Source organism: Anolis carolinensis, unplaced genomic scaffold, assembly GCF_035594765.1.
Source record: "Anolis carolinensis isolate JA03-04 unplaced genomic scaffold, rAnoCar3.1.pri scaffold_14, whole genome shotgun sequence".
NCBI classification, from domain to species: domain Eukaryota; kingdom Metazoa; phylum Chordata; class Lepidosauria; order Squamata; family Dactyloidae; genus Anolis; species Anolis carolinensis.
The window spans coordinates 15,778,211-15,800,292 of NW_026943825.1; the positions used below are offsets into that span (position 1 = coordinate 15,778,211).

Here is a 22,082-nt window from a genome sequence, read left to right on the forward strand (position 1 = left end):
CGTACCTTTGACGAAGGTGAGGTCGGCCAGGAGCTTCATCTCTCGGCTGAGGTCCACCTGGAAGTGGCTGAAGGAGGCCGTGGCTGCCGGACGGAAGGCCTGCAGGGAGTCCACGGCCCTGGCGATCCTGAGGACGGACAGATGGACGGACAACAGCGGTAAGAACTGGAAAGGAACCCCAGAGACCATCCAGCCCAACCCTTTTTACACCATCATCATCATCATTATTATTATTATTAGCTTTGCCCGGCCACGTGTTGCTGTGGCTTATGGGAATCGTTTGTTGGCCAGGCGGAATAGCAGTGAATAGCCTTGCAGCCTCAAAGCCTGGTCGTTTTCTGGAATCAAAGAGCCGCATTGAAGCCTGGCTCCTTCCTTTGTCAGGGAATCCTTATTTGGCCTGGCCCCTTTCTACCTTGCGGAATCCTTGGTTGGCCAGTTTGAATGGCAATGAATAGTCTCGGCGTGGCAGGTATGAATGCTGCAATTAGCCACCTTGATTAGCATTTAGTGGCCTTGCAGCTTCAATGCCTGCCTTCTTCCTGCCTGGGGGAATCTTTTGTTGGGAGGTGCTAGCTGGCCCTGGTTGTTTCCTGTCTGGAATTTCCCTGCTTTCAGAGTGTTGCTCTTTATTTACTGTCCTGGTTTTAGAGATTATATTGTCCTGCATTATTATACCACAGTAATTATTACATATTATATTTATCATCTTATATTATCTGCTTAGAAGTGGATTATATGAGGCCCCTCCTGAAGTGGATTATATGGCAGTGTGGACTCAAGATAATCCAGTTCAGAGCAGATACTATGGATTATGTGCCTTGGCACTCTGGGTTTTATAGCTGTGTGGAAGGGCCTTGAGTCTACACTGCCATGTAATTTATTTATTTATTTATTTCTGGTAAAGACAGAGGAGCCTACCTTTCTGACTGGCAGCCAGGGGGAGAACGGCTCTTCCTCGATCTCTGTAATTTGGATTATTTTTCTAGGGTTTTTTTTTTTTTAATTGAAAGACATAAATTGGATGACTATGTCTTTTGTGGCCAAATTTGGTGTGATTGGGTTCAGTGGTTTTGTTGTTTACTCCATAGTAAAATGTCACATTACATTTTTATATATATATAGGTAGATTATTAGGATGCGCTGGGGTTGTGTCCCACCTGTGGTGGAGCTGCTTGGCGGCCTGGACGAAGCAGGGCTGGTCGGTCTCCTTGAGCACCTCCTGCGCGTAGCCCACCATCCCCGAGTTCTCCTCCATGGAGCGGTGCTGGTGCAGCTGGGCCCGCAGGCTCTGGAGGCGGCCCAGCCGGCACTCCTCGATGGCGCCCAGCAGCCCCGCCTGCTTCTCCTCCAGCAGCGCCACCAGGCCCCGCATCAGGCGCCCCACCTCCTCCTTGGCCTGCGCACCGTTGGCCTGCGTTGGGGGAAAGACAAGACCCATGGGAGATGGAGTCCGACCACGTCCAAGGAGCACTGTGAGCCCCACTGGTGAGGGATCTGGACCAACTTTGGATGGGGAATAACCTGGGATGATGGGAGTTGTAGTCCGACCATGTCCAAAGAGCACTGTGAGCCCCACTGGTGAGGGATCTGGACCACCTTTGGATGGGGAAGGACCTGGATGATGGGAGTTGTAGTCCAACCATGTCCAAAGAGCACTGTGAGCCCCACTGGTGAGGGATCTGGACCACCTTTGGATGGGGAATGACCTGGATGATGGGAGTTGTAGTCCGACCATGTCCAAAGAGCACTGTGAGCCCCACTGGTGAGGGATCTGGACCACCTTTGGATGGGGAATGACCTGGATGATGGGAGTTGTAGTCCGACCACGTCCAAAGAGCACTGTGAGCCCCACTGGTGAGGGATCTGGACCACCTTTGGATGGGGAATGACCTGGATGATGGGAGTTGTAGTCCGACCATGTCCAAAGAGCACTGTGAGCCCCACTGGTGAGGGATCTGGACCACCTTTGGATGGGGAATGACCTGGATGATGGGAGTTGTAGTCCGACCATGTCCAAAGAGCACTGTGAGCCCCACTGGTGAGGGATCTGGACCACCTTTGGATGGGGAATGACCTGGATGATGGGAGTTGTAGTCCGACCACGTCCAAAGAGCACTGTGAGCCCCACTGGTGAGGGATCTGGACCACCTTTGGATGGGGAATGACCTGGGATGATGGGAGTTGTAGTCCGACCATGTCCAAAGAGCACTGTGAGCCCCACTGGTGAGGGATCTGGACCACCTTTGGATGGGGAATGACCTGGATGATGGGAGTTGTAGTCCGACCACGTCCAAAGAGCACTGTGAGCCCCACTGGTGAGGGATCTGGACCAACTTTGGATGGGGAATGACCTGGGATGATGGGAGTTGTAGTCCGACCATGTCCAAAGAGCACTGTGAGCCCCACTGATGAGGGATATGGACCACACTCTACAAATACATGACCAACTCTGGAGGGAAATTGGCTCAGGATGATGGGAGTTATAGTCTTCTCACATCCAAGGAGCATTGTGAACCTATCGACAATAGTCTGGACCTCACTAGGCAAGTACACTCAACATAACCAACTTTAAATGGGAATTGACCCGGGATGCTGGGTGTTGTAGTCCGCTCACATCCAGGAAGCACTGCAAACACCCAACATGACCAACTTTAAATGGGAATTGACCCAGGATGATGGGTGTTGTAGTCTGCTCACATCCAGGAAGCACTGCAAACACCCAACATGACCAACTTTAAATGGAGATTGACCTGGGATGCTGGGAGTTGTAGTCCGCTCACATCCAGGAAGCATTGCAAACACCCAACATGACCAACTTTAAATGGGAATTGACCCAGGATGATGGGTGTTGTAGTCCACCCACATCCAAAAGGCATTGTGAACCCCACTGATTATGAGTCTAGACCACACTCAGCAAATACACTCAACAAGGCCGACTTTGAAGGGGGGTTGGCCATGGATCATGGGACCTGTAGTCCACCCATATCCAGAGGGTGCTGTGAACCCCACTGATGAGAAATCTGGACCCCACATGGGACATATTCCCAACACGATTAACTTTAAATGGGGATTGGCCTGGGATGATGGGAGTTGTAGTCCATGCAAGTCCAGAACACATAGTGAATCCACCAACTTCTATCTCTAAAAGCAAGAGCAAAGGCGGCCTTACCTCTGTCAGCCGGAGCGTCTCCTCAAGCTCACTGATCTGGGCCTGGACTGTGTCCTGGTTGCTCAGGATGTAAGTCAGGCTCTTGGTCAACTTCTCCTGCGGGAAGAGGAAAAAGAAAGTGTCTCATCACATAATAGTCGCAGCTTTTAAATCCTTCCAAAAGGGAGGCAATGCGACCATTACACGATGAAAATAATCTGCCTTTGATTCTGGCATATTTTTTAATAAGGAAGGAGGAAAAAGGAAGGAAGGGAGGGAAAAAGGGAGAGAGAGAGAGAGAGAGAGAGAAGGAAGGAAGGAAGGACAGAAAGAAGAAAAAAGAAAGAGAAGCAAAGAGGGGAAAGAGGAAGGAAGGAAGGAAGGAAATGGAGGGGAGGAGAGAAAGGCGAGAGTGAAGGGAAGGAGGGATTGAGAGAGAAGGAAGAAAGGAGAAAAGAAGTAGGAAAAGAGGAAGGAAGGGAAGGGAAGGGAAGGAAGGAGGAGAGAAGAGTGGAGCTCCGGAGACCTTCATTTCATAGTTACGAAACTGCCTTACCTTTGGAAGGAAGGAAGGAAGGAGAGAAGGAAGGAAGGAAGGAGAGAAGGAAGGAAGGAAGGAAGGAAGGAAGGAAGGGAAGAAGGGAGGAGATGAAAAAAGAAGGAAGGGAAGGAAGGATGGAAGGAGAAAAGAAAGGTAGGAATAGAGGAAGGAAAGACAGAAAAAAGAAACAGAGGAAGGAAGGAAGGAAGGAAGGAAGGAAGGAAGGAAGGAAGGAAGGAAGGAAGGAAGGAAGGAGAGTAGGAGAGAAAGAAAGAAAGAAAGAAAGAAAGAAAGAAAGAAAGAAAGAAAGAAAGAAAGAAATAGAGGGAGGGAGGGAGGGAGAGAAAGGAAGGAGAGAAGGAAGGAAATAAGGGAAGGTAGGAAAAGAGGAAGGAAGAGAGGAAAGAAGGGAAGGAGGGAAAGAGAGGGAGAAAGAATGAAAGAAGGAAGAAAGACAAGAGAGGGAGGGAGGGAAGGTGGGAAGGAAAGAAAGATAGAAGGAAGGAGAGGAAGGAAGGAAGGAAGGAGTGGGAGGAAGAGAAAGAAAAGAGGAGGAAAGGGGAAGAATATGGAGGATGGAAGGAAGGAGAATCAGTCCCAAACGGCTCTGCGACTATTACGCGAGGAATACAAAAATGCCAATTTTCCACTCCAAAGGAAGGTGTTGCAACAATTACGCAGTGGCGACTATTATGCGAGGAGATACTGTTGAAGTGGGAATGATTGTATATAGAGTTGTTTAAATGTAATTGAGTTATAGTGTTGCAATGTGAGCTGGAGATTACATCATGCACTGTCTGTTGTCCACTATGTAAGTGTGTAAAGAGTTAACTGTGTATTGCATCAGACAGCAGAGGTGGTTATAAATAGCTCCCTGTGTTATCTCTCTGCCCTCTGCTCTCTGCCTCTCTGCACTCTGTCTGCATATATCGTCTTGAGAGTTATCCGTTTGTTAGTAAACTTTTTGTAGATAGCCAAACAGGCTTCAGCCTCTTCATTGGTGCCAGTGATTCTTCGTTGATCTTCCGCTACATGTGTGTTTATCCAAACTGTGCGCTCTGACAGATACATTGTATGGACAACCTCCTTGCACGACCCGCACGGTTCCCGGCTTCAAACCTTGAGGGCCTGGAAGGCGGTGGCCACGGGGGTGATCTTGTGGCCGGTGTGGGTGCGCCGGACGCGGCAGAGCTGGCAGACCAGGCGCTGGCAGGTCCTGCAGTAGTGCGTCACCTCCTCCCGGTGCTCCGGACAGGTCAGGCCCTGCAGAGCGGAAGGAGGAGGAAGAAGTAGCGCCTATTCATCCAGTTAACATCACTTAATTTGAGCCCAAGCCCGATCAAGAGGCCATGAGATCGTGCCTAATACACCTGGGTTTCAAGGATCTATCCCAATGATGGGCAACCTTTTGCGCTTGGTGTGTCAAAATTCACCAAAAAAAACCCTAGCATGACTTGGGTGGTGTGTCACTTTGAGAAACAAAAACCCATAATTTCACAATACGTATAGTTTAAATAACAAAAATATATAATTGTAATATATAACTGTATTTAATAAATAAAAAACTATTTACTACCATTATTTCCATGTACAACAATCTATGGGACCTCTTGCAGCTTCCACGCTGATTTCTCTCTATTCTAGTTTCAATGTAGTCATGAATAATGAATAATATAATAATAATATAATAGTTATAATATGATAATATACTACAATAATAATAGAATAATAATTGAATTATATAATTATACACACACACATATATATATATCATTCTATTATTATTCTATTATTATTGTAGTATATTATCATATTATTACTAATATATTATTATATTATTATTTATTATTCATGACTACATTGAAACTAGAATAGAAATCAGCGTGGAAAGTCCATTATTATTATTATATTGTATATATATGCATTATTATATTGTATTAGTATTACAATATTATTGGTATGATATGGTATGACATTACAACATTATTATTATATGTATGATATATATATTATACATATATACAGTAGAGTCTCACTTATCCAACATAAACAGGCCGGCAGAATGTTGGATAAGTGAATATGTTGGATAATAAGGAGGCATTAAGGAAAAACCTATTAAACATCAAATTAGGTTATGATTTTACAAATTAAGCACCAAAACATCATGTTACACAATAAATCTGGCAGAAAAAGTAGTTCAATACTCAGTAATGCTACGTAGTAATTACTGTATTTACAAATTTCGCACCAAAATATCATGATATATTGAAAACATTGACTAGAAAAATGCGTTGGATAATCCAGAACGTTGGATAAGTGAGACTCTACTGTACCATGATATTTTGGTGCTAAATTCATAAATACAGTAATTACTACATAGCATTATTTCGTATTGAACTACTTTTTCTGTCAAATTTGTTGTATAACATGATGTTTTGGTGCTTAATTTGTAAAATCATAACCTAATTTGATGTTTAATAGGCTTTTCCTTTATCTCTCCTTATTATCCAACATATTCGCTTATCCAACGTTCTGCCGGCCCGTTTATGTTGGATAAGTGAGACTCCACTGTATATAATTATTTAATAAATCAAAAACTATTTATTACCACTATTTCCATGTACAACAACCTATGCTACCTCTTGCAGTTTCCACGCTGATTTCTCTCTATTCTAGTTTCAATGTAGTCATGAATAATGAATAATATAATAATAATAATATAATAGTAATAATATGATAATATACTACAATAATAGAATAATAATAGAATGAGATTATATATAATTATATATAATGTGCATAATTCCCATGGAGTAAACAACAAAACCGCTGGACCAAATCACATCAAATTTGGCCACAAAATACATAGTCACCCAATCAATCTGCAGGCAGCAGCGTGTCAGCAAAAATGGCTAGGCGTGTCAGTGCTGATACGCATGTCATAGGTTGGCCATCACTGATCTATCCAGTAAACATCACTTAATTTGAGCCCAAGCCCGATCAAGAAGCCATGAGATCGTGCCTCGTACACCTGGGTTTCAAGGATCTATCAAGGAGGCATTCTGAAGGCCTAATTAATCTATCTTTCACTCCCTCCTTGCAGAGACCTAATCTGAGGTCTGGGCACTTGCCTTGGGGCGGAAGGTGAGGGTGGGCGGGGTGGGCTCGTGCTGGGCCTTCTGGGTGCCCCAGGGGTGGTAGAGCTTGAAGCACTCGTTGCAGAAGCTGGACTTGCACTCGGTGCAGCCCTTGGTGGCCTCCTGGGCCGGGGGCTTGCAGGACTGGCACAGGATGGCCGCCCCCACGTCGATGGTGTGCCGGTAGCGCTCCACCACCCGCTCCAGCGTCAGGTTGCGGAAGAGGCTGCCCAGGCCACGCTCGCCCAGGTCCACCTCGCGCTGGCACGACGGGCACGGGAACAGCACGCTCAAGGCGCCCGAGGGGGAGCCCAGGCCGCCCCGCTTGCGACCCGGGTACGTCCCAAAGCCTGCAAAGAAATAATAATAATAATAATAATAATAATAATGCATACGTCCTGAAGTCTACAAAGGAATTAATCATAGCATTACTAACTGCTACTACTACTACTACTACTACGAATAATAATGCAGAAAAAAAATAATAATGCAGAAACCAGTGCAGGTGGTCCCGGTGGTGATGGGCACACTGGGTGCCGTGCCAAAAGATCTCAGCCAGCATTTGGAAACAATAGACATTGACAAAATTACGATCTGCCAAAAGGCCACCCAACTGGGATCTGCACGCATCATCCGAAAATACATCACACAGTCCTAGACACTTGGGAAGTGTTCGACTTGTGATTTTGTGATACGAAATCCGGCATGTCTATCTTGTTTGCTGTGTCATAATAAAATAATAATAATAATAATAATAACAACAACAAATACATCCCAAAGCCTGCAAACAAATTAATCATAGCATTAATAAATAATAATAAGAAGAATAAGAATACATAGGTCCCAAAGTCTACAAAATATTAATCATTGCAATAATAATAATAATAATACATACATACATACATATGTCCCAAAGCCTGCAAAGGAATTAATTCTAGCATAGTAAATAAATAAATAAATAAATATGTCCCAAAGCCTGAAAAGGAATAATAATAATAATAATAATAATAATAATAATAATAATGCATACGTCCCAAAGTCTACAAAGGAATCTTTGCAATAATAATAATAACAATAATAATAAATACATTCCAAAGCCTTCAAAGGAATTAACCATAACATTAATAATTAATAATAATAATAATAATGCATCCCGAAGTCTACAAAATAATTAATCATAGCAATAATAATAATAATATTAATAATAATAATAATACATATGTCCCAAAGCCTGCAAAGGAATGAATATAGCATTAATAATAATAATAATAATAATACATCCCAAATCCTGCAGAGGAATTAATCAAAGCTATGATAATGATAATAATAATAATAATAATAATAATAATAATAATAATGCATATGTCCCGAAGCCTGCAAAGGAATTAATTATTGCATTAATAATAATAATAATAAATATGTCCTGAAGCCTGCAAAGGAATTAATAATAGCAATAATAATGATAATAATAAGAAATACATCCCAAAGCCTGCAAAGAGGGAGCCACTGCAATTCATTGTTATTATTATAGTAATAACTAGCTGTGCCCGGCCACGCGTTGCTGTGGCTAGGACTTAATTTTTCTTTTCATTTTGTTGTATGAACGTAGAGGCGTGGATGAGAGGTTGTGCTGTCCATTTTCGAGGTTTTGGGGGATTTAGTTTAGTTGTTTTGTCTGGTGCCGTGATTCCATTACCCTTTTATATAAATAGATTGTCCGGTGCCGTGATTCCATTACCCTTTTATATATATAGATTGTCCGGTGCCGTGATTCCATTACCCTTTTATATATATAGATAATGATGATGATAATTAATACGTGCTGAAGCCTGCAAAGGGAGGCCCAGAGGAAATCACAATGGCAATAATATGTAATAATGATAATCAATACGTCCTGAAGCCTGCAAAGTAGGATTCACAGGAATAATAATAATAATAATATTAATAACTTTATTATTAGCGCACCCGGCCGCGGACTCACCGGACTTGAGGAGGCGGTCCAGGCGCTCGGTCTTGGGCACGACGCGGCGTCCGATGCGGGGGCTCCGTGCGGCCGGGGAGGAGGCCGGGGAGGAGGGCTCGGAGGTGGGGTCCGGGCAGATGTAGCCCTGCTGCAGCAGCACCTCCGTGGCGCAGACGTGGCACACGCTGTGCAGGCAGGGCAGCGCCAGCGGCTGCTTGTACATCTCCTTGCAGACCGGGCAGAGCAGCTCCCGCTCCATGTTCTTCATGCTGGTCTGTGGGTCCAAGACCAAGAAAAAAGAGACAGGAGGGGGATTTTATATATATATGAACATGAACATTATATACCGGCTGTCCCTGAGCTGTACGGGTAGCAAGGCTGTTGTTGCCTGGAGGCACCCTCTTTCTGGGAGGTGTTCACTGGCCCCCAGTGGGCCCACGGTACCTATTTCAGACTGGTAGAATAATAACAATAATAGTACAGTAGAGTCTCACTTATCCAACATAAACGGGCTGCCAGAACGTTGGATAAGCAAATATGTTGGATAATAAGGAGGCATTAAGGAAAAGCCTATTAAACATCAAATTAGGTTATGATTTTACAAATTAATACAACAAATTTGACAGAAAAAGTAGTTCAATATACAGTAATGCTGTGTAGTGAATTACTGTATTTACGAATTTAGCACCAAAATATCACAATGTATTGAAAACATTGACTACAAAAATGCATTGGATAGTCCAGAACATTGGATAAGTGAGACTCTACTGTACACAAATATATATGATAATGATATATATATATGCACACACACACACACACATATATATATATGTTATTTATATATATATATATACACACTCACATATATATGATGATATATATGCACACACATATACATATGATAATGATATATATTTATATATACACACACACACATATAATGATATATACACAAATATATATGAAAATGGTATATATATATGTATGCACACACACACATATATGATATACAGTATATATATACACACACACACATATATATGATAATGATATATATATACACACACACATATATATATGATAATGATATATACACAAATATATATGAAAATGGTATATATATATGTATGCACACACACACATATATGATATACAGTATATATATACACACACGCACATATATATGATAATGATATATATACACACACACACATATATATATGATAATGATATATACACATATATATGATAATGATATATATGCACACACACATATATATGATAATGATACACAGCATATATACACACACACACACACACACACACACACACATATATATATATATATATATATATATATATATATATAGCTTACCTTTATCTATAAAGGTAAAGGTAAGGTAAAGGTAAGGTGTATAATGATATATATACACATACATATATTTGATAATGATATATATACACATACACATAAGATAATTATATATATATATACACACACATATATTTGATAATGATATATATGCACACACATATATTTGATAATGATATATATGCACACACACATAATATAATGAAATATATACACACACATATATGATAATGATATATATATATAAACGCACATATACATATGATAATGATATATATATAAACACACACACATATATGATAATGATATATATACATACACATATGATAATATATATATATAAATACACACACATATATGATAATGATATATATACATACACATTTGATGATATATATAAACACACACATATATATAATGATATATATATATACACACATATACATATGATAATGATATATATATACACACACACACATATATATATGATAATATATATATACATACACATATGATAATGATATATATATAAACACACACACATATATATGATATTGATATACAGTATATACAGTAGAGTATATTATTATTAGTAGTAGTAGTAATGGTAATAACAATAATAGTAGCAATAATAATAGTAGTTGCAGTATCTGTAATAGTAATAATAATAATAATAATAATAATAGCAATAATGGTAGTACAGTAGAGTCTCACTTATCCAACGTAAATGGGCCGGCAGAACGTTGGATAAGCGAAAATGTTGGATAATAAGGAGGGATTAAGGAAAAGCCTATTAAATATCAAATTAGGTTATGATTTTACAAATTAAGCACCAAAACATCATGTTATACAACAAATTTGACAGAAAAACTAGTCCATTACACATTAATGCTATGTAGTAATTACTGTATTTACAAATTTAGCACCAAAATATCACAATGAATTGAAAACATTGACTACAAAAATGAACGTTGGATAATTGAGTGTTGGATAAGTGAGACTCTACTGTATATATACACACACATATATTTGATAATGATATATATACACACACATATATTTGATAATGATATACACACACACACACACATATATAATATATATATATGATAATGAGATAGATATTTATATATATATATATATATATATATATATGGCTTATCTTTATCTATAAAGGTAAAGGTAAGGTAAAGGTAAGGAGTATAATGATATATATACACACACATATATTTGATAATGATATATACACACACACATAAGATAATGATATACACACACACACACACATAAGATAATGAGATATATATATATATATATATATATATATGGTTTATCTTTATCTATAAAGGTAAAGGTAAGGTAAAGGTAAGGAGTATAATGATATATATACACACACACACACAAGATAATTATATATATATATATATATATATATAGCTTACCTTTATCTATAAAGGTAAAGGTAAGGGGTATAATGATATATATACACACATACATAAGACAATATATATATACACACACATATATGATAATGATATATATATAGATAGATAGATATAGCTTATCTTTATCTATAAAGGTAAAGGTAAGGTAAAGGTAAGGTGTATAATGATATATATACACACACACATAAGATAATGATATATATACACACACATATATATTTGATAATGATATATATACACACATATGCACACACACACACATATATATGATAATGATATATATATAGCTTACCTTTATCTATAAAGGTAAAGGTAAGGTGTATAATGATATACATACACACATATATATATGATAATGATATATGCACACACACATATATATGATAATGATATATAGATAGATAGATAGATAGATAGATAGATAGATAGATAGATATAGCTTATCTTTATCTATAAAGGTAATGGTAAGGTAAAGGTAAGGTGTATAATGATATATACACACACACACATAAGATAATGATATATATCTACACACACATATATATTTGATAATGATATATATGCACACATATATATGATAATGATATATAGATAGATAGATAGATATAGCTTATCTTTATCTATAAAGGTAATGGTAAGGTAAAGGTAAGGTGTATAATGATATATATACACACACACATAAGATAATGATATATATATACACACACATATATATTTGATAATGATATATATGCACACATATATATGATAATGATATATAGATAGCTTACCTTTTTCTATAAAGATAAAGGTAAGTTAAAGGTAAGGTGTATAATGATATATATACATACCTTATCTTTACGTATATCATCATCATCATCATCATGGCGATGAGGCTAAGTGAAGAGGCGCTGCTTGGCGGCCTTCCAGCCTGGCTCAAGGGCATCTTGGCCTTTCTTAAAGGGCCAGGCCCTCCCCTCCCACCTTCCCGCCCTCCCACTCTCCATCCCATCATCCCCTGGGCCTTACCACCATCATCCCGGCCATCTCCGGCCTACGTCCAAAGGCCTCTTCCTTGACCGCTGTCCGGGCCCAAGGCGGCTTCCCTGGCCGGGAAGGGTGGTGGCGGCCATTGCCCGCCAAGGAAGCCATGCAGAAAGGGGTGTGAGGGTGAGTGTGAGTGAGCGAGTGAGTGTCAATAAAGGAAAGGAAGGAAGGCCCAGGAGGGAGGGATGGCGAGAGGGCGGAAGAGCCAGGAAGCGCCGGGCTGGTCCAGCGCTTGGCAACCGGCCCAGAGGGAGGAGGGAGGTTGCCATGGCGACGGAGGGATGTGCTTGGATGCTCGCAGCGGCAGCATCCTCTTAAAGGGGAAGCGCACACATCTCCAAAGGAATTGGGAAAGGTGTTTTTTTTTTAAATTATTTCAAACAATGGGGACCTTTCCACTTTTCCTTCCCATGATTCAAGACCTGCTCTTCCCCACAACCCTAATTTTAAAAAAAACCCCACATATACATATATAAATAAATATATAAATAGATATATGCATATCTATATATTATACTCACACTGATGCGGACCAGGGCATCCATGATGGAGGTGAAGGAGCGCAGGTCCTCACCCTCTTCGGCCATGTTGACCCCAAAGGTTGGTTTTATTTTGGGGAGGGGGGAAATGGGGGGGAAACTGGGGGGCTCCTCCAGCAGCCCAGGGTGGAGAGGCTGCTTTGGATGGAGGAGGAGGATGGATGGAGGGAGGGGGTGGGCAGTGCGCATGCGCATGCTCACCCGGATTGCCCCCTCCCTTCCGCCCAGAACAAAAGCACGCCCACCCTTGTTCGTTCTGGGGGGCAGATTGCCAGCCCAGGGGCAATGTATGTCTATATATGTATACTGTGTATATATATATATATATATATATATGTCTATATATGTGTACTATATATATATATGTCTATATATGTTTACTGTGTATATATATATATATGTCTATATATGTTTACTGTATATATATGCTAGTTTTATATATAAAACATGCTATGCTAGTTTTATATATATATGTGTATGTATATATACACACACACACATATATATGTGTGTGTGTTTGTATATATATGTGTGTATATATATATAAATATACACAATATAATTTACAATATGTAATAATTATAACATATTGTATATACATATAATATTCATAATATTATATTGTAATACGATATAATACTAATAATACAATATAATAATATTAATTATATATCATATTTTACATGTAATATTACTAATAATATTACAATATGTTGATACAGTACAATATAGTAATTTGTTACCAGTATTGTACTATACTAATATATTATTGTATGTAAATTTAATTTGTAAGCCCTTCGGGGTGAGAAGGGCGGCATATAAATGTAGCAAATAAATATATATATATATGTGTGTGTGTGTGTGTGTGTTTATATATGTATACTGTATATATATATATATATATATATATATAATATATAATTTGTATATAATACATGTATATATATGTATACTATTATTTTATATACTATTTATATAATATATATATATATATTCTCGGGTGCAGCTTGCCAACCCAGGGGCCACTTACTTATGTGTGTATGTATGTCTATGTATGTATATAATTTTTATATAATACATGTATGTGTGTATATATATATATATATATATATTATTTGCAATTTCCTGCTTCTTAGCAGGGGGTTGGACTAGATGGCCCATGAGGTCTCTTCAAAGTCTACTATTCAATGATTCTGTGATTTTATATACTATTTATATTATATATATATTTAAATTCTCGGGTGCAGCTTGTCAAAGGGGCCACTTATGTGTGTATGTATGTCTATGTATGTGTACTGTATATATATATATATATAATACATGTGTGTGTGTATATATATACACTATTATTTTATATACTGTTTATATTATATATATATATATATATATATATATATATATATATATTTAAATTCTCGGGTGCAGCTTGCCAACGCAGGGGCTACTTACTTATGTGTGTATGTCAACACAGGGGCCAAATGTACACACACATAGATATATGATATTAATATTTTATAGATTTTATATATTAAATTACATATTATAAATATGTCTAATAATATATACATATTATATATTTAAATTATATATTATATATAAATACTATATATATAATATAAATACACACACACCTGGCTGCAGCATAGTTCCCCCCCCCCCCCCGCCCCAAAAAAAAAAATAACTGCCCCTACCGGGCCTCGAACCCGGAACCTTGAGCTCTGCCCCGCCCACTCTCGCCACCCGATTTCCTTTGTTCTCTTTTCTCACCTGCCTCCGAGCGCCCTCTAGCGCCCGCCTGCAAGTATTGCCAAGCGGGGGCCACACCCCGCGCGTGCGCAAACGCCCCGCCCCTTCCGCGGTGGTTCCTTCAGCGCATGCGTCGAAACAACTCTTACACGTCTCCGCTTGGAGGTGTGCGCGTGCGCACTGGAGGAAACCCCCCCCTTTGCGCGGTTAGGAGGAGCAGGAGCGCGCATGCGCGACAGGAGAAGCCGAGGGATTCACTATGGGTAAGGAAAAGGGAATCGGGATGTAATGCAAATTTCAATTTTTGGGGGGGGAAGGGGGGCATTGGATGCGGATGATGGGTCCTAGAGTGCTTTGGCTTCCCATTGGATATGGATGGTAGATCCCAGAGTGCTTAGGCTTCTTATTGGATGTGCATAATGGGTTGTAGAGTGCTTGGGCTTCCCATTGGACGTGGATGATAGGTCCTAGAGTGCTTGGATTTGTCATTGGACACGGATGATGGGTCATAGAGTGCTTTGGCTTCCCATTGGACGTGGATGGTAGATCCCAGAGTGCTTAGGCTTCCCATTGGATGTGGATTATGGGTCCCAGAGTGCTTGGCCTTCCCATTGGACACGGATGATGGGTCCCAGAGTGCTTGGCAATCCCATTGTGTGCGGATGATGGGTCTCAGAGTGTTTGGCTATCCCATTGGATATGGATGGTAGATCCCAGAGTGCTTAGGCTTCCCATTGGATGTGGATTATGGGTCCCAGAGTGCTTGGCAATCCCATTGTGTGCGGATGATGGGTCTCAGAGTGCTTAGGCTTCCCATTGGATGTGGATTATGGGTCCCAGAGTGCTTGGCTATCCCATTGGATATGGATGGTAGATCCCAGAGTGCTTAGGCTTCCCATTGGATGTGGATTATGGGTCCCAGAGTGCTTGGCTATCCCATTGGATATGGATGGTAGATCCCAGAGTGCTTAGGCTTCCCATTGTGTGCGGATGATGGGTCTCAGAGTGCTTGGCTATCCCATTGGATATGGATGGTAGATCCCAGAGTGCTTAGGCTTCCCATTGTGTGCGGATGATGGGTCTCAGAGTGCTTGGCTATCCCATTGGATATGGATGGTAGATCCCAGAGTGCTTAGGCTTCTTATTGGATGTGCATAATGGGTTGTAGAGTGCTTGGGCTTCCCATTGGATGTGGATGATGGGTCTCAGATTGCTTGGCCTTCCCACTGGATGCGGATGTTGGATCCTAGAGTGCTTAACCTTCTCGTTGGATGCAAATGATGGGTCCTAGAGTGCTTGGGCTTACCACTGGATGTGGATGATGGATGTTAGTGTGCTTGGGCTGCCCGTTGGAGGCAGATGATGGGTCCTAGAGTGCACGTCCTTCCCATTGGGTGTGGATGATGTGTCCTAGAGTGCTTGGGTTTACTATTGGTTGTGAATGATGGGTCCCAGAGCGCTTGGGAGGCGGATAATGTGTCCTAGAGTGCTTGGGCTTCCCATTGGATGTGGACAATGAGCTATATGCTATGCTGATAATATAATATATATAATACCCATATAATATAATATAATACCCCGAAGGGTATTATATACATATAGGGCAAACATTCAATGCCCAGAAACACATCGAACAGAGACAGACGCAGAGGCAATTTAACCTTCTCCTGAGGGGATGTTCGATTCTGGCCACAGGGGGGAGCAGCCGCTTCATCATCCACTCTGACGGCACTTCCTCATTCCAATGTCATAAATTAGTTAAATTTGCCTCCCCACTTTTTATAAGTGGTACCTTATTTCCTACTTGATAGATGCATCTATATTTCGGGTTGCTAGGTCAGCAACGACCAAGGGCTATTTTTTTTTAATTGACGGGTGCTCACCTTGCCACGGGCTGGCCTCAAACTCATGACCTCATGGTCAGAGTGATTTATTGCAGCAGGCTGCTCACCAGCCTGCGCCACATAATATAAAGTGTGTCTTGCCTCCTCTTCCTCCGCAGCCGTGGGTCCCGGGATGTCGCTGCTGCTCTCCTCGCTGCTCTCGCTGCTGCTCTTTGCCGGGATGCAGATGTACAGCCGGCAGCTGGCGTCCAGCGAGTGGCTGACCATCCAAGGAGGCCTCCTCGGCTCCGGACTCTTCATCTTCTCCCTCACCGTATCCTTTGTTCAAAGCAGATTATTGTCATGATCTCCAACATCTCCGGACACAGAGCAAGCGGTGACAAAGAACAGATGCCAGCCATAAAACCTCAATTACCCTCTGGTATGTGAGAGCCCCTATATAAATGGGCTACAGAGAAGATTCTCGTTTTCTGTACAAATAGTAAGGTTCTCTTCTTCCAGTAGTGCTGTGGGTAAGTCTTCCACAGAAGAAAGCACCAAGACACAGGCTGGTAGATTCCAACAGGTTTTATTGTACAGAATACCAGAATCTTCTCTGTAGCACATTTATATAGGGGCTCTCACATACTAGAGGGTAATTGAGGTTTTATGGCTGGCCTGTTTTATGGCTGGCATCTGTTGTTTGTCACCGCTTGTTCTGTGTCCAGAGATGTCAAAGATCAGAGATCATGACAATTATATGGCAGTGTGGAAGGGGCCTTAGTCTCCAGAGCAAGCCGGCTCCCTCTTCCTTAGGACATCCCTTCTATTTTTTATTATTATTATTATTTTATTATGACACAGCAAACAAGATAGATATGCTGGGTTTCCTATCACAAAATCATAAGTCGAACACTTCTCAAGTGTCTAGGACCGTGTGATGTATTATTATTATTATTATTATTATTATTATTATTATTATTATTGTGTATATCCGGGGCGTCTAGTGAAATAACTGTCTCCATCATATTTATTATTATTATTATTATTATTATTATTATTATTATTATTATTATTATTATGTGTATCCGGGGCTTCTAGTGAAATATCTGTCTCCATCATATCTATTATTATTATTATTATTATTATTATTGTTCATATCTGGAGCTTCTAGTGAAATATCTGCCTCCATCATATCTATTATTATTATTATTATTGTGCATATCCAGAGCTTCTAGTGAAATATCTGTCTCCATCATATCTATTATTATTATTATTATTATTATTATTGTGCGTATCCGGGGCTTCTAGTGAAATATCTGTCTCTATCATATCTATTATTATTATTATTATTATTATTATTATTATTGTGCATATCCGGGGCGTCTAGTGAAATATCTGTCTCCATCATAGCTATTATTATTATTATTATTATTATTATTATTATTATTGTGCACATCCGGGGCGTCTAGTGAAATATCTGTCTCCATCATATCTATTATTATTATTATTATTATTATGTGTATCCTGGGACTTCTAGTGAACTATTTCTCTCCATCATATCTGTCTATGGTGTCTATGGCTGGGTGGCCGTCCTATATGACAGAATAATTTTGGACTCTTAATGGTTCTGGGTTGCTGTGAGTTTTTTGGGCTGTCTGGCCATGTTCCAGAAGCATTCTCTCCTGATGTTTCACCCACCTCTGGCAGGTATATTGATTTAATGAGACATCAAGGATTTTGTAGGTTTTTTCCCCTTAACGAATGTCTTCCCAGGCTTTCAACAACCTTGAAAATCTGATTTTTGGCAAAGGCTTCCAAGCCAAGATCTTCCCTGAAAGTGAGTCCAAACATTAAGCTGAGTTTTCCAAACTGGATTAAATTTGGGGGCTTCGACTAACCCTGCTTTCCTTCTTTTCCTCCCCAAACACAGTTATCTGCTGCTTGTTGCTGGCTTTGTTTGCGTCTGGATTGATCCATCGGGTCTGTGTCACTACCTGGTAAGGAATATTATTATTATTATTATTATTATTATTATTATTATTATTATTATTATTATTATTATCATCTGGTATCTGGGCTTGGCCCCATATTAGCCATCTGGATTAGTGAGACTCTAATGTAATAATAATAGGAAATTAATATAATAAGTCATAGTACAGTAGAGTCTCACTTATCCAACACTTGCTTATCCAACATTCTGGATTATCCAATGCATTTTTGTAGTTAATGTTTTGGATACATCGTGATATTTTGGTGCTAAATTCGTAAATACAGTAATTACTACATAACATTACTGCGTATTGAACTACTTTTTCTGTCAAATTTGTTGTATAACATGAAGTTTTGGTGCTTAATTTGTAAAATCATAACCTAATTTGATGTTTAATAGGCTTTTTCTTGATCAGTCCTTATAATCCAAGATATTCGCTTATCCAAACTTCTGCCGGCCCGTTTAGCTTGGATTAGTGAGACTCTACTGTATAAGCCAACCAGGACCCTCACCCGAGTATAAGGCCGAGGGGGCTTTTTCAGTCTTAAAAAAAGGGCTGAAAAAATAGGATTACACTCGAGTATATACAGTAATATAGGAAGTAATAATAATGTCATAATAATAATAATAGGAAGTCATAATACTACTACTAATTATAATAAGAAATAATAATAATAATAAAGCACAGCAGACAAAAAATCAGTACAAGAAAACCGCACTACAAACTAGAGCTGACAGCTGGCACAACAAAACATTGCGTGGAAAGTTCCTTGACAAAATTGAAGGAAAAGCTGACAAGGAGAAGACCTGGCTCTGGCTCACGAATGGGACCCTGAAGAAGGAAGGAGACAGAAGGCCTGATCCTTGCAGCCCAGGAGCAAGACATCAGGACAAAGGCCATTCAGGCCAAGATCGAAAAATCAGCTCATGACCCAAAATGCAGACTCTGCAAGGAAACCGACGAAACCATTGATCATATCCTCAGCTGCTGTAAGAAAATTGCACAGACAGACTACAAACAGAGGCACAACTATGTGGCCCAAATGATTCACTGGAACTTATGCCTCAAGTACCACCTCCCAGCAGCAAAGAACTGGTGGGATCACAAACCTGCAAAAGTATTGGAGAATGAGCACGCAAAGATACTGTGGGACTTCCGAATCCAGACTGACAAAGTTCTGGAACACAACACACCAGACATCACAGTTGTGGAAAAGAAAAAGGTTTGGATCATTGATGTCGCCATCCCAGGTGACAGTCGCATTGACGAAAAACAACAGGAAAAACTCAGCCGCTCTCAGGACCTCAAGATTGAACTTCACAGACTCTGGCAGAAACCAGTGCAGGTGGTCCCGGTGGTGATGGGCACACTGGGTGCCGTGCCAAAAGATCTCAGCTGGCATTTGGAAACAATAGGCATTGACAAAATTATGATCTGCCAACTGCAAAAGGCCACCCGACTGGGATCTGCGCGCATCATCCGAAAATACATCACACAGTCCTAGACACTTGGGAAGGGTTCGACTTGTGATTTTGAGATACGAAATCCAGCATATCTATCTTGTTTGCTGTGTCATAATATAATAATAATAATAATAATAATAATAATAATAATAATAATAATAATAATACATCACACAGTCCTAGACACTTGGGAAGAGTTCGACTTGAGATTTTGTGATACGAAATCCAGCATGTTTATCTTGTTTGCTGTGTCATAATAAAATAATAATAATAATAATAATAATAATAATACATCACACAGTCCTAGACACTTGGGAAGAGTTCGACTTGTGATTTTGTGATACGAAATCCAGCATGTTTATCTTGTTTGCTGTAACATAATAAAATAATAATAATAATAATAATAATACATCACACAGTCCTAGACACTTGGGAAGAGTTCGACTTGAGATTTTGTGATACGAAATCCAGCATGTTTATCTTGTTTGCTGTGTCATAATAGAATAATAATAATAATAATAATAATACATCACACAGTTCTAGACACTTGGGAAGAGTTCGACTTGTGGTTTTGTGATACGAAATCCAGCATGTCTATCTTGTTTGCTGTGTCATAATTATTATTAATAATAATAATAATAAAAATACATCACACAGTCCTAGACGCTTGGGAAGTGTTTGACTTGTGGTTTTGTGATACGAAATCCAGCATGTCTATCTTGTTTGCTGTGTCATAATAGAATAATAATAATAATAATAATAATAATAATAATAATAATAATAATAATACATCACACAGTCCTAGACACTTGGGAAGAGTTCGACTTGAGATTTTGTGATACGAAATCCAGCATGTCTATCTTGTTTGCTGTGTCATAATAGAATAATAATAATAATAATAATAATAATGATAATACATCACACAGTCCTAGACACTTGGGAAGTGTTCGACTTGTGATTTTGTGATACGAAATCCAGCATGTTTATCTTGTTTGCTGTAACATAATAAAATAATAATAATAATAATAATAATAATAATAATAATACATCACACAGTCCTAGACACTTGGGAAGTGTTTGACTTGTGGTTTTGTGATACGAAATCCAGCATGTCTATCTTGTTTGCTGTGTCATAATAATAATAATAATAGAAAGTCATAATAATAATAGTAGGAAGACATATACTACTAATACTAATAATAGTAATAGGTGGGAGGGGGCTGGGCTGGATGGCCTCTGGGGGTCCCTTTCCGACTCTCCTGTGTCTCTCTTGCAGCTTCATCTTCTCCATGATCGCCCTCTACTACATCAACAAGGTCTCCTCCACGCTCTACCAGTCGGCCGCGCCGGTGCCGGTGCCCACCAAGGCGGTCAGCAAGGGACGGAAGAGGAACTGAGGACAAAGGAAGAACGGGGTGGATTGATTGACAGGCGGGAAATGGAATGGCCAAATTTCCATAGAGCCAAATATCCCATAAAGGTGTTTTTGTAAAAACAGAAACGCTTGGTGTCTTTTGTGACGCGATCCTCGACTGCATCGAAACAAGGAAATTGGGTCGGACTAGATGCCCTTTGGGAGACCCCTTCCAATATATATCCCTCCTTCTCTGTGAACTTGCTTAATGTCTATGAGGCTGGGTGGCCATCTGTTGGGAGGGTTTTGATTGTGCCTTCCCGGCCTGGCAGAATGGGGTCGGACTAGATGCCCTTTGGGGACCCCTTCCAATATATATCCCTCCTTCTCTGTGAACTTGCTTAATGTCTATGAGGCTGGGTGGCCATCTGTTGGGAGGGTTTTGATTGTGCCTTCCCGGCCTGGCAGAATGGGGTCGGACTAGATGCCCTTTGGGGACCCCTTCCAATATATATCCCTCCTTCT

At 39.8% G+C, this 22,082-nt stretch overlaps 2 protein-coding genes across 3 annotated transcripts in view; one reads left to right on the forward strand and one right to left on the reverse strand.

Moving 5' to 3' along the window:
- The window catches only part of trim46 (tripartite motif containing 46), a 29,583-nt gene extending 16,254 nt beyond the window's left edge, over window positions 1-13,329 (reverse strand). Inside the window, exons 1-7 of one of the 2 annotated variants that reach the window (XM_062964974.1) lie at window positions 13,160-13,329; window positions 8,811-9,066; window positions 6,824-7,179; window positions 4,812-4,955; window positions 3,173-3,268; window positions 1,161-1,414; window positions 6-127 (exon numbers count right to left, since the gene is read on the reverse strand). In XM_062964974.1, the coding sequence (XP_062821044.1) occupies window positions 6-127; window positions 1,161-1,414; window positions 3,173-3,268; window positions 4,812-4,955; window positions 6,824-7,179; window positions 8,811-9,066; window positions 13,160-13,225 (1,294 nt within the window). In that variant the 5' untranslated portion in view covers window positions 13,226-13,329. Of the gene's footprint in view, window positions 1-5; window positions 128-1,160; window positions 1,415-3,172; window positions 3,269-4,811; window positions 4,956-6,823; window positions 7,180-8,810; window positions 9,067-12,620; window positions 12,949-13,159 lie in introns of those variants that run through there. The other variant, XM_062964973.1, reaches the window with a different exon arrangement.
- A 1,697-nt stretch (window positions 13,330-15,026) lies between these two features.
- krtcap2 (keratinocyte associated protein 2) lies at window positions 15,027-21,704 on the forward strand. The gene is made up of 5 exons (XM_062965012.1): window positions 15,027-15,186; window positions 16,926-17,080; window positions 18,523-18,586; window positions 18,680-18,746; window positions 21,480-21,704. Exons 1-5 carry the CDS (start codon window positions 15,183-15,185, stop codon window positions 21,598-21,600), a joined length of 411 nt encoding a protein of 136 aa, XP_062821082.1. The 5' UTR covers window positions 15,027-15,182; the 3' UTR covers window positions 21,601-21,704.
- The last annotated feature ends 378 nt before the right edge of the window (window positions 21,705-22,082 follow it).

What these genes read in the sequence shown, in the direction of transcription:
- krtcap2 (XM_062965012.1), top strand. An exon ending in TCTTCATCTTCTCCCTCACC is followed by an intron (nt 17,081 to 18,522) that starts GTATCCTTTGTT and finishes ATGTCTTCCCAG; the next exon opens with GCTTTCAACAACCTTGAAAA. An exon ending in CGGGTCTGTGTCACTACCTG is followed by an intron (nt 18,747 to 21,479) that starts GTAAGGAATATT and finishes TCTCTCTTGCAG; the next exon opens with CTTCATCTTCTCCATGATCG.